We start from the raw sequence: 14,021 nt of genomic DNA on the forward strand, positions 1-14,021 counted from the left end.
AGTTGAAGTTGTTGGTTGCATGGGGGTGTATCATTTAACACTGCACAGTTTTATGGCCCAATCTTGCAAACCCATACACATGTGAGTAGTGCTGATCCACATCAGCAGTCATAACTGGGAACTTAATGGGAGCACTCACGTAGTTGAAGTGACTGACGTGTGAGTTTGCAGGATAGAATCCTTATGGATTGAGGCTTTACATTGGTAAGAATTCACTGATGCTCACTACTATTTAACTTGAAGTGGTAATAGCAAGAAAGCCCAGGTTGTTTAACAAAAGCCAGACCCACTCTGAGGTGCTGAGACATTTGTTGAGATATGTTTCACATGCTTTATTACAACTGGCTGTGAATGGTACTCTGAAGTTTCATCCATATTTGGAAAAGAACAATGCCTGTCTTTGCTGATTGCTGTCAGTACTTCATGCTGATCACAAATACAGCTCTAAAAGCAGAGACTATATTGGGCCTTGGGTAGATTTTTTTCTAGTCTTTTAAATGTGATGGGCCAAATAACTCAGCTGAAATGCCCTGGGGAGCTCAAGGGGAGGGAACCTAGCTAGCACTACTTATAGAACTACAGATCCAGGAAGAGGTACCTTTAGCGAAGGTTATGATCAAAGATGGCAAATGCAAGATAGTGCTGGGGGAGGTGCATGCTAGGCTTGTTGAATAGGTGTAACAAGCAGCACAGGAAAACAATCTCACAAACCCTCTTGCAGGCTCTGGAGAGATGCCTGCTCCTGGCTTTAGCAGGTATAATGCCTTTGGGGAAAACTCACCAAGAACATTATTCTTCCTGGTATCTTAACTGAGCTCACAGCAGTGCACATAGCAACCTCAGTTTGAAGTATATGCTAGAAGATTTCAGAATCCTTGGTTAGGAGGTATTTTCATTAACATCAACACTGCTGAAGACCCTTTAATGTTGAGTGAGACATCCTTGCACCTATTTGAACATTTCAGCGTACTAGGAATGTGTTGGTTCAGACAGCCTTCTGTTCCATTCCATTCCAGCCATTTTATAACTTGCATTGACAGCATTATTGCCAAGGAATGCAAAACCTGATAATATTGGGGCAGACATAGCAGCAAAAACTCTTTTGGCAAAGGGGCTCTTACTTGCTCTCTGTTGTTCACCACTGACACGTCCAAGGTATTAGTCATCTCAAAGAGAATTTTTATTACGATCCTTACAGACCATTGTCTAGATGCAGTAACCTGTAGCCATATGCTATAGAAGAGAAGAGGGGGGAAATGACCATATTTTTTCTAGCTGTTGTGTTTTGAATACTGTACTAATACTCAGTACGCTTATTTTCTTGTAGCCTGTCCATCACATCCTTATGGCCTCACACTCCTTAACTGTGATGGCCACTCAATGACTCTCGGGTGGAAACTGCCAAAGTTCAGTGGAGGATCACCAGTCCTAGGTTATTATATAGACAAGAGGGAGGCTCATCACCATAACTGGCATGAAGTCAATTCTTCCCCTGTTAAGGAGAGAATTTATACGGTTGGTATTATTTTACTCTTGTTTGAAGGGTAAATGAAGGGACACTGCTAAAAATGGCTCAATCCCCTCAACTGTGTGTTGTGGAGAGCAACAAAATGTGACAAACTTGAGAATTGGAGTGGAGAGGCATGCAGAGGGGAAAGGTAGCAATGCAATACAACCCACTGCCCCCTAGACCTAGAGAAGTATGGCTGGTTGGATGAGGGAGATTTGAGGAATAGGCTGGAAGCACGTTTCCTATTCAGGGCAGAGTAACTTGTGATCTAAAAAGGTGTCATACGTTATAGTGCATTGATAAGCGCAACCTCACTCCCCCACCAGGTCTTTAACATATGGTAGAAGGGCAGAAGCATGTCGCTGAGCAGGCTACTATGCTGCCTGTAGTGTGGGAGGTCTGGAGGGAGAACACAGATGGGCCAAGATCAAAGGGAACAGGCCTGTCCTTTCTGTGGATCTCTGCCCTCAACTAAATAGAAAAGCATGCCCCAGCCCTACCGCTTTGCATCTGGTCCTGTTTCCAGTGCAGAGCAAACTCTGCTCTAGAGCAACAGAGGGTCATTATTGATTGATTGATTGATTGATGGTACTTCCCATAATCTATGAGGTGCTTCCCAAACAGAGAATAGTGCATGGCTCATGCCCCAAAGAATTTACAATCTGAAGACAAAGAGAGAGATTGGGTGGAAGGGATACAGCCATTTAGTAGTGAAGGTGGTGCTTCACCACATGTTTGGGTAATATAAGGTTAAATTATTACATTTTTATTTATTTTTCAAATTTTCTTTCATTTGAAACATCAAGGATTGGCTACAACTAGAGATAAGACACCTGATGGGGTAAGCCTGTGCTCTGAGATGGTACAGAGACTCATCTTTCTCAGATCCCTGGCTGCTGTCTTGGTCACATGCTCAGGGTCAACCTGCTTGGCAGATTTCAGGATGGGAGGGACCTTTCCACTGTGTCAGATTGGTAGGGACCTGGGGATGGAACGTTACCTTTTTTGAGCATGTGGCATGGATCACCTGCTAGGATCATCTAGGCATGCTTCATCTAAACAATTCCCTGCATTGGCAGGGGAGCCAAGCGTTGGTGGCTGCTCAGTCTCTCCTGTTCTCTGCCCGTGGCACACAACAGTGTAGTCCCCTGAGGACTGAAATGCTTTAGTCTAACCCAAGATACTGGACTCCATATAAGGGTAACTGGGTGGAATGTAATACAGGAGGCCAGATTAGATGATCTAATGGTCCCTTCTGGCCTTGAACTCTATGAAACTATAACTTAGGCCTGGTCTACACTACCCGCCGGAATCGGCGGGTAGAAATCGACCTCTCGGGGATCGATTTATCGCGTCCCGTCAGGACGCGACAATCGATCCCCGAATCGACGCTCTTACTCCACCAGCGAAGGTGGGAGTAAGAGCCGTCGACGGGAAGCCGCGGAGGTCGATTTTGCCGCCGTCCTCACAGCGGGGTAAGTCGGCTGCGATACGTCGAATTCAGCTACGCTATTCGCGTAGCTGAATTTGCGTATCTTAAATCGACCCCCCCCTGTAGTGTAGATGTAGCCTCAGAAATTATTCCCAAATACTCCTCAAAATTATCGGTGTGAGTCATCTAATTTCCCCATAAGCCTCGCAGCAGGAGTGACTCTTTAGGAGAGATTTTAATGCAAAGGAGGCAATAGCCTTGCTGATGAGCTCATGCACAGGAGCCAGCGTGGAAGACACAAAGATGTATGTGTGAGGGCTGACAACTGAAAGGAAAGGCAGGCATCACTGGCTGAGCTGCTGGAGCAGGGGACATTGGGAAATGAAAGAAGGGCAAAGTTAGTCAGGGCATTACGTTTTTTTCTTCTATGCATTTGTAAACAAATAATGTAAATTAAGAAAAACAAATGAGTCTTTAATGAATTTGGTATCTAAGGTCACAGTCCTCCAAGTGACTGTGCTTGGATGTAGGAGTGTATCTGCATGCAGCCATTTGAAGGATCGAAGCCTGAAATACTGATTGAAATAAAGGAAACAAAGCTTTTAGGCACATAACATATTTTATGATGTCTGGTAAGCATACGAGTCCCTCAGATACATAGTATTAGAACATAAATAGATAGAGAGAAACCAGGAAAACTATGGAGATTCATCATTTTCCTGAATTAAATAATTGTACCTTACTCCATAAATATTTTTTGCCCTTAATAACTGAGGGAGGGTTACATCATTTTTACTGGTGGCACTAAGTTCTTATGTTGTTAGTTACTTTATGTATTAAGAAATTCTGGCTAAATTCTTTTAGTGCCTGGCATTCTCCTAGCTCAGTTTGGTTTTGCTTTGATCTTGTATTTGACACTAGTTCAGATAAACTTTCAAGCATAAATCTCTCTATTCCCATCAAAAATTAAATACTACATTAAGATCCTTCTATTATCTCCTTTTTCTCAAAGACAACTGACCTACTTTCTCTAACATTTGTGAACATCTAAGATCTTCCAGGCCCTCCACAGTGGTGCCTGCCATTAGCTGAGCCGTCCCTTTCACAATTTTAACAGAAAATAAAACTGGGAGGAAATCTGCAGGGTCTGTGAAGGGTCCAAATGCAGAACCACCACTGTGATTGTGCTGCTCAGTGGGGCAGGCCATAGGGAGACTCTGGGACTTTATGGTCTCCATAAGCTGCAACGCTGAGCTCAAATGGTGATGCGCTCACCGTGAAAAGCCAGGAGAGTGACAGAGATGTGGCTAGTGGCTCTGGCTTGGATCTACTGGCCACCAGCTGTGCCCTGCTGATCCCATCCCCAGTGCTATCTCCTCCCTTTCTAGTGTCTATAATATTTAAAGAAAAAAATAAAAGCCCTATGCAATTAATTAAAACTGAGGAAAAGCGCCCAAATAAGCCAAATGCAGGATCTGAGTTATTTAAATACACTCCTCTCCCAAGGGGTTTATTTCCTTTCCCCTTAGATTTCTATTATCCGCCCTTCTTCCCCCCCCACTCCTCAGAGTCTGTCATTATTTCCTGTTATGACCTTGTGCCCTTGTCTTACACAGCTGAGGAGAAGTACAGCCTCTCCAATACCCCCGGCTCAGTCAATAAGGCCTACCTGGATCTTGGCTCTGTGGAACACGGCTCCTGCTCCTCAGATATTCCCCCTTGTGAGCAACTGGTTGGGGAGAGGGCAGAGAGAGGGCATAGGTGATGGAGAAGATCCTCTTTCTTGCTGGCCTAAGTAGTTGGCCACTCATGAGGTCACAGTAAGCGCCACCTTTTCCAGAGCTGCAGAAATGTATTTCCCACTGCAGCAAGAGGAGGGAAGAGGAGGAACTGTGTGAGGGACAGTACTAAGGCTGATTGTGTGGTGGCGAAAGCTGTGCCTATATGAGCTCTCTTGTTTAGATTGTAAGATCCTTGGAGCAGGATCTTGTTTTACTTCCTTGTACAATCTATGGTGCTTAGTAATGATTAAATCAATCAGTGAATAAATGTATGTTGTTATTATTATTACATTTCCGAGACCTGGAATAAAAAGTAATACATTTTCATGTATATTAATTTGTCCTTGGCTGTTTTGAAAAGGCAGAGGATTTGACAGAAAACTCCTTCTATGAATTCAAAGTCGCTGCTACAAACCTGGCTGGTATAGGCCTTCCCTCAGATCCCAGTGAGCACTTTATATGTAAAGCCTGGACCATGCCAGAACCTGGTAAGTCTATTAGTTCCTCATAATACTCAATTTAACGCAAATTCCTTGCAACACAGTCAGTTTGAAATCCCAGTGTGAATATATAAGGAAGGTGTAATTTTCTTACAAGAGTGCCTGTCAAATTGCTTCAGTAGGATGTGTCTGATTTTCAGAAAACTAAACTAGAAGTGTACTAAATTTGCTGATACACTGTGAGTGGATGGGATGGCTCAGGTGATATGAAGTGTGTCCCTACAAGGTTTGAATCAGAAACTGATTGGTGGTGAACAAAAGTCATTGTCACTGGATGGCTGCTCAGTGTCCTGTGTGAAATGAATTGATGCCTTCAGTGAATTGCAAGTGAACTGATATCCATATCACAATAGACACCTTTACAGTTACACCGGTTACAGGCAGTCCCAACAAGTAGGTGATCTCTAATAAGGCAGTTTATAAATAGGCTGACACAGGAAACAAGCCACTATTTTGAAGGCTATTGACAGTGTCTAGCAAAGACTAAGGGAATGATCTAGATCCCACTGAAGTCAGTCAGGGTATGTCTGTGCTACAAAGAAACCACTGCACCAAGTCTTGAGCCCTAGTCAACTGACTCAGGCTCACAGGGCTCAGGCTGAGGGGCTGAAAATAGCAGTTTAGATGTTCCTATTCGGGCTACAGCCCGGGCTCTGAGACTCTCTTCCCTTGCCAGGTTTCAGAGCCCAAGTGGGAACGTCTACACAGCCCTGCAGCCCAAGCCCCACAAGCCTGAATCAATTGACCTGGACTCTGTGTCTCAGCACCATGGGTTTTTCTTTGCAGTATAGGCATACCCTTAGGGTATGTCTGCACTACAATAAAAGACCCATGGCACAACTGTGGCTGGCCTGGGTCAGCTGACTCACCTTAGGCTGCAGGTCTAAAAATTGCTGGGTAGATGTTCAGGCTTGGGCTGGAGCCCGGGCTCTGAAACCCTGTGTGTGTGTGTTGGGCGGGGGTGTCTCAGAGCTCAGGCTCCAGCCCGTGCCTGAACATCGACACAGCAATTTTTAGCTCAGCAGCTGGAGTCAATTAGCCTGGACTCTGAAAATCAGTGCTATGGGTTTTTTATTGTAGTGTAGATGTACCCCTAGACTCTTCCCATTGACGTCAGTGGGCGTTGTGTTGGACCGTAAACAAATACAGAGATAAAAGCCCTGTTTGTGGTCCCAACAGGACAGGGTTATGACCCATTGGCAAAGTATTGCGAGGAAACCTGCAGTTCTGCTCTCCGTCCTCCACAAGCTTCAGGCTTCAAGACTATTAATCACAAGCATTAAATTCACTTTTAAAAAATGTTAAATGAGAAAATGTTACTGGTCCAAGATTCGCAGATCACAAATGCTTAACCTGTGTAGGATTGTAAAAAGTAACTCTTCTTTGGTTCTTATTGGGGAGCATTCAGAGCAATAATTTTGACTCCAATTTTATTTAATATCAGGTTCTTTAGTAAAGGCACATTTTGATGCCCTCATTCACACTAAGTAGCACCTTCCTTCATGAATGGTCCCATTGACTTCAGTGGATTTATTCATGTCTGCTTCCTGCAAAAATGCCTTATTGGATTACTTTTCTCTGGGAAAATTTAAACTGGTTTTCCTAAAACTAGATAAAAGTTCTCACTGACTTCAGTGTGGCTTGATGGGGGTGTAATTTTATGTTTCTTTTTATTTTATATATGGAAAATAATTTTGGACTGGAATGAAAAACATTTAGCTAAATTCTCCATTGAGTTATACAAGTCCTAACTGTTGGCTTCTATGATATTGCAATGGTGTAAGTAAGAGAATTGACGTGGTGTCCATTATCACATGTGAGATTTTCACATTCCTTTGTAAGTACTGAGGATCACAATGACATCAAGGGGTAGTTACTCTTCTGAATGGGCCAAGTACTGCACTGATTTACTCCCGCTGAAATCTGCCACAAAGTCAGTGGAATTATCCAGCGTGTGAACTAGCAAGGATTTTGCCCTTTTGAGTTTATATCTAAAAATAAAATAAAAGGTGTCTGCAGGAAACAAAGAGGAAATAGCATTCATTTCCATGATGAACTGCTTGACCTTTTGCGCTCCGCAGTCTGATTGCATTGTTCTCATTATGCAGTTAACTGAACAGGTGGTATTAAATTTCTTCCTGCTAGAAAAAAGGCTGTTAAAATGTTCTCCAAACCTCTTTGAAAGTAGTGTTAGAAAATGGCTTAGCAACAACCAAAAGGAGGAAGTGTGATTTGAATTAAGATGGAGTGAGAGTCTGAGACTTTCATGCTTTTTTCATAAAGAAATTCCAGAAAAACGTACATGCCTACCACACACCTGTAATTGCTGTGGATATTGGAAGTGCTCTTACACATTTTGAAACAGAAGTGAGGTTCTTCTACAGGTAGGCCAAAACCCATTGCAAGGTTTCCAGTGTGACTGACCAATTTTCAATCCAGTTTGTAGGGGAATAGCTGGTGTCCATTTTTTTTTTCCTGCAGAGCCCCAATCTTAGGTATATCTGTGAGCCTCTATGAGTTTACAATGTTAGCTAATGAATTATTGTACATGCATTAGAACAATGAAAGATCACAATGTCTACTAGTAGTATAGAGTTCTCTTCATCAAGTTTCACACGACATTTTTCTTCCACCTTCTAGGACTTTAGCAAATACATCTGCCTATAGGAAATGTAATTAATAGTGGCCGTAAAGACATTTAGCTTGGGATTTTCAAAGGACCCTAAGACAGTTAGGAATCGAACTTCAGCTCCTTTAGGCTCCTTTGACAATCCCAGCCTTACATGTACATGAGAAATCTCTTACCTGTACTCATTGGTCTGAAAGAGGTGCCCAGATTTATAAAGAAAACACACTGGTAAATTTACGAATGGGATTGTCTGACAAGGTTGCCTGAGACAGCAGGGGACTAGACTTGATGACCAAAGAGGTCCCTTCCAATCCTATGTTCAGTATTTTATATCCAATGGAGAATCACCCCTTTGTTGCTCACTAATGATATCCTTATGCATGTCTGCAGAACCATATCACTATAGAATTTCATGTTGGTTATTTATCATTATTGAAAGTCAGATGGAATGGAGGGAAACACTAATTTATTCAAAAGGACCTGTCTGTGTTTTTGAATGGTAGTTGTATACTATTGTAGGTTTGGTCTGTGTGATAGAAAACTGATGTGATTACTGTTTTGTACTCTGTTAATAAAACTGAGTTTGAACATTTTCATGTATAAAGAAATGTAAATTGTGTGGCATCAGAACAATTTCAGTGAAAGAAAAAGATGATGTGGTGGTGAGAATATAAGCCTTCAAGATACAAAGACACAAAACCACACATATACTGCTTACAGTGTCAGGAGAATTTGAGTGCCTACTATTTTAATAGTTCTTAGTCTAAATGTCCTCCTGAATTCCCTTCCTTTAGGGCGATCTACACCCGTCCTCCGACTGAAAAGTGATCTTCTGTCAATGCATATAGAGCCTGATCCAAATCCCATTAAATACATGCAAAATCTCCTACTGACTTTAGTGGGCTGTGGATCAGGCCAGTGGCTCCTGTTTCATGCTCACCAATAAAATAGAAACAATAAAACTGAAAATGGAAGTACTGATGCTTAATCACTGATTTGATTCCAAACTCAATGGAGCAGCCTCGAATTTGAAATAGTGAATTAAAATAGCAATAAAAAGAAGCACCTATCCCTCCTCAGAATGTTTTAGAGGGCATGGATTTTCCAGATGAATAATTTAACCTCAAAATGAAACTACTGGGATCCAGCTAACAATGTGCACTTTGGAATACTAATGTTACTCTTAAATAAGAGAGGTGGTGCAATACAGCTTTCGTGAGCTGACACAGACATAGTCATTTTAACCTGGGAAAGGATAGCAATATATACAACTTCTTTTTCTAAAGGGGGGGAATTGAAACCAAACAAAAAAATAAATAAATTGTACATTCCTCCCCCATCCAAAAGGGCCAGGTTGTAAAATGTTATTAAGTTTGACTAATTTTTCAATATTCAAAATGTTTTAGGGCCTGCCTATGATCTGACATTCTGTGAAGTTAGGAATTCATCTTTGGTACTTCTGTGGAAAGCACCTGTGTACAGTGGTAACAGTCCTGTTACTGGGTATTTTGTGGACTATAAGGAAGTAGATTCAGAAGAGTGGACCACTGCTAATGAAAAACAAATTTCACACTGTTACTTAAAGGTAACATTTCATTTACTAAAAGGTTGTTGTAGTTGTTGTTTCAATGAAAAAGCGACCAAGCAAGAAAACTTGGAGGTGAAAACCTGGCCCCACTGAAGCTAATAGAAGTTTTACCATTGACTTCAATAGGGCAGGATATCACCCTTGGACTTCTGCTAACAAATTCTTATTACTCAATTATATAAATTTATATATTTAACACAAACTTCACTCTGTCCTTTTCAAGGTCAATGATTTACATGAGGGCAAAACCTATGTTTTCAAAGTCCGTGGAGTGAATAAAGCCGGTATGGGCAAATCATCTGATATTTCTGAGCCAGTGCTTATTGAGGCAAGACCAGGTATGAACTAAATTATGTTATCTCCCATACATAAAATGTAGATATAATTTAGAAAATGGTGTAAACATTATGTAGCAGAAATAAGCATTCCAGGAACTCAGGATAGAATAGTGGTGGTACTGAAAAACTTGTCAGCAGATATGGTTATCAAAGTATTGGCAGTGTGTCCTTGTACTTTCTTTTACTTACTGAGGGAAATACCTGGATTACTACAAATGCTGAGATTAGCTAACTAACTCTTATTTAGTTATTTGAAGCAATTGGAAAGTTTTTAAGCACTGCCTTATCTGTTAAATCTAATTATGAACAAGACATTTACAACAACCACTGTTACTGCTAACTACTGTGGTAGGTGTTGAAAGGACATGTATTATATACAAGTGTATTTAAAAAAAAACATTGTTACCATGTTGCTAAATAATTAATAAGGCCACATTTTGCCACCCTTCTTCACACTGAGTAGTACTCCACAACTAGTCTCGCTGATTTCAGTGAGTCTGCTCATACAGTAAAGTATTGCCTAATTTGAGTGTGAGAGGCATAACCTGGCACGCTGATTGTTAACACTGCAAGAATTTTTAAATAATTTAGTTTGTGTTACAATTTATGTTACTAGTTTACTTTTAAAGTTTACAGTCAGTTTTATTTCATAGCTTGGTATCACTAAGCACCAATTATTTTTAGACTTCTCTTTTTTTGTACATTATAAGAAACCCCATTCTAGTATGTTAAGCAAATCATTTCAATGCGTGCTTAAAGTTAGGAATGTGCTGAAGTCCCTCTCTATTCAGCAATGCATTTAAGCAAATGCTTGACACATTGCTGAAGAAGACTGGATTTAAGTATGTGCTTAAATGCTTTGCTGAGCTAGGGCTTTGAAGAATAAATGCTATTTCTTGACTGCTATGTTTATGAATTGATTCTTAATTTTCAGGAACCAAGGAAATTACTGCAGATGTGGATGAAGAAGGTAATATTTACCTAGCTTTTGATTGCCCAGAAGTTACAGAGGCATCAGATTTTACTTGGTGTAAATCCTATGAAGAGATTACTGATCTTGATAAGTTTAATGCTGAAACTACTGGAGAGCAGTAAGTTCTGCAACCCTGTATAAAGGCACTAGAAGTTTGTTCTTGTAAAACTTTGCCCACTTGTGACAAAGCCACTAACTGCATATATATATTTTTAATGATTTCTTTAGTTCTAAGTTGTACTTCAAAAATCCTGATAAAATGGACTTGGGAACCTATTCTGTAGCTGTTAGTGACACAGATGGCATCTCATCCAGCTTTAAAATGGATGAGAAAGGTAAGAGCACTATTATTTAAGCACTGCCTCTCTTTATCTGTAGGGCTATATTAAGAAAACAAGATGTACAAGCAAAATAGGTAATTTCATAAGAAGTTACTCATTGTTCATGACACTAAAGCACCTATTCTATTTTGTGCAGAAGAACAAAATAAATATGCATGAACAGGCATTCTGGGAGTGGCTGTCTATTTTCCTGGTTAGCATACAAGGGAAATTTCAGCATTGTGTACTTAAGGAAATAATTAATTTTAAAAAAGATAAAGGATGTAGACAATTAGTATTAATTTTCAAATTTACTGTAATGCTAGGATGCAATAAAATCTGCAAAAAAGAAAACAAAACAAAAAAACATTACCAACAAAAAATCTAGTAGTTTCAATTGCACTAGCAATTCAGTTAAACTTTGGAAGATCCAATTAGCTGTGTGCACTATTTTGTGAACGTATGTCCCTAATTCTACAGTTAACGCTCTGAAAATCAGGCCCATAGTATGTTTCTTTAATAATCAACCGTGTAACAGCTAATTAACCTAAGCTCAAAATCCTATACACTATCCAAAGTGACTTAAATAGTTTGAAAAAATACAGATACAACTTCTGGAGTTAAATGTATAGAACTAGGTTATAAAGATGCAGAGTTGTAATGGGAAAGGAGGAGGAAGAACTATATTAGTTGAACAGTGGTGTCTTGAGATATTGGGCCAAATTCTCTCAGTTACCTTGACGTAAATCTGGAGTAGCTATGCTCTACTTCACTGGGGTTGCCATTATTTGGTGTGCCCATCACCATCCAAGGGAAGCTGGGAGGGTGAGGGTATTGGAGAGGTTCACTTGTTACATTTTAGCAAAGGTCACACCCATGCTTCCTCCAGTGATCTCCTCCTGGCAGTTCTTGCGGTACTTAGAGGCCGGTGATCTGGCCTCACCCTTCCCAGTCACCCTTTTATGCCATTAGCATAAAGATGCCATCAGCAGCTACAGACAGCTCTGGCGGTTGTCCTCCCAAATACACTTTGTATTTTACGGCTGCCTCTTGTGTGGGTGCATCTATATACGACCCAGCATAATTTGGCCCATTAATTTTGGATTAGACCTAGTCTTCTTCCTACTTTAAGGCAGGCTCTGCTATTCAGGGAACTTTCCTACTCAATTATATTTTTTTATTCTAAAGCTACATTCTTCTCTTTCTTCAAATATTATCTGCCTACTTTCTAATAACTGATTCATAATGCATCTTGAGATCTAACTCAAATCTCACATTTTACAGCTTTCAATTATTGTCACATAATGTATACACTTTCTTTTAAACATCTAAAGCTGATCCAAAGCCCACAGAATTCAACTGGAAACTTGATTTACACTCAAAATAAATTAAAGGTGGGTGGGATCAAGTATTAGAGGTGGGACATTCAATAGAACTTGTGCCCCCAGGACTTGAGCTAAGTGACTTAGGGTATGTGTACACTGCAATCAGAGGTGCAATTGCAGCTCAGGTAGATATACTCACACCTGCATTAATTTATCTAGCATTGAAGCCAGGATGGCACAGGTTAGGAACACAAGTACGTGCCTAGATGGACAGAGTGTGCTTGCACAGCATTTTTTGAAATACACTGAAAGATGATCTCATTACAATTTCAGAAGATATGAAAAAATCTAGGATGGGATTTTCAAAAGTGCCTAAATGTCTGAAAGCCATTGAATGTAACTGAATGTCAGCAGGACTTGTGCTCCTAAATCAGTTAGACACTGAAAATCCCACTCCTGGATTTTTTCTTCTTTTCCTATGAAACTGCAATGAGATCACCTTGCAGTCTGTTTATTCCATGAGAAACACACTTGAACCCCTTCAAGAGAGCTTTCATACCATACATTAACTTTCCCTTCTCTGTCCTCCCAATCCTTGATTATAGCAGGGCAGTAGCATCACTATAGTGAAGACTGAGACCAATTTACTCTAACAGCTGATTTTTCTAAGTATTCTGCAATCCACATCCTTACTCAGATGTTTTGAAAATTGTTGTGCCTGTACTCGACTACTTCATGTACTCTGCACAAACTACCCCCAGAGATGCCAGAATCTACTACCCCTTGACCCTTGTCCTAGCTATTCTCTCCGGAACATCACTAGCACTTATTTCTGCCCAGTAGTACACTGTTATGTATGCCACTGGACTGCTACAGATTGCCATGGCAAGAATAGACTGTTGTGCCCCTCTACTTGTATAACTGATCTAACTCAGCACAGAAATGAGGGGTCCATGATCCCTTTGGGTGTAGATGCACCTCTTCTCCTATCCAGTGTGAACTGTGGCAACCTGCTGTAAGTAAGCTTAGACCAATCAATAAAGCTGTCCCTAAAATCATGAAGGACAGCTGGAATCTACACAGATGAGTGAGAGAGCACAATTCTGTAGGTCACAGCCCATTGCAGGGGCGGGACTGGTGTGTACCTTAACTCTGTATTTCCTGCTATTCACAGGCTTAGATCTAGGTGCACTTGATGCTCTAAAGGCATTGATGGTCAACCTTCACTCTGAGTTAATGAAGTTTTGGGCCACCGAATAGCCATTATTAATCTGTCTAGCCTTAGACAACCCCAACTGTCCATACTACTCAAGATATGGCCTTATAAAGGCTTTGGCCAGAATATTTAATTTAGCATTGTTATTATTAGTTTTAAGTTAACACATATCACTTATCCATCTGTGCATCTAATTTATTTTTAGTGGGCCCATCACCATAGCATCTATGTGCCACCCTAACACATTTCTAGTTTTCTTTGCTGAAAGCCATGCACTGTGACCCAACCCTGGTGGTATTTCCCCCACTACACTTAAATCCTTTCATCCTCTGCCATGACTAACAATGATCATTTTACTTTTTGTCTGCTCTTCTCATATGTATCACCTTACTTATTCCACCATTGAAAA

At 40.6% G+C, this 14,021-nt stretch overlaps 1 protein-coding gene across 1 annotated transcript in view; it reads left to right on the plus strand.

The window, feature by feature from the left end:
* MYOM2 (myomesin 2) overlaps positions 1-14,021 on the plus strand; it is a 112,451-nt gene that overhangs the window by 57,207 nt on the left and 41,223 nt on the right. The window contains exons 19-24 of the mRNA XM_065400738.1: positions 1,328-1,515; positions 5,085-5,211; positions 9,259-9,437; positions 9,664-9,778; positions 10,713-10,869; positions 10,980-11,086. Coding sequence (XP_065256810.1) covers positions 1,328-1,515; positions 5,085-5,211; positions 9,259-9,437; positions 9,664-9,778; positions 10,713-10,869; positions 10,980-11,086 — 873 coding nt within the window. The remainder of the gene's footprint in view (positions 1-1,327; positions 1,516-5,084; positions 5,212-9,258; positions 9,438-9,663; positions 9,779-10,712; positions 10,870-10,979; positions 11,087-14,021) is intronic.

The sequence above is a fragment of the Emys orbicularis genome, chromosome 3, assembly GCF_028017835.1.
Source record: "Emys orbicularis isolate rEmyOrb1 chromosome 3, rEmyOrb1.hap1, whole genome shotgun sequence".
Classification (NCBI taxonomy): Eukaryota; Metazoa; Chordata; order Testudines; family Emydidae; genus Emys; species Emys orbicularis.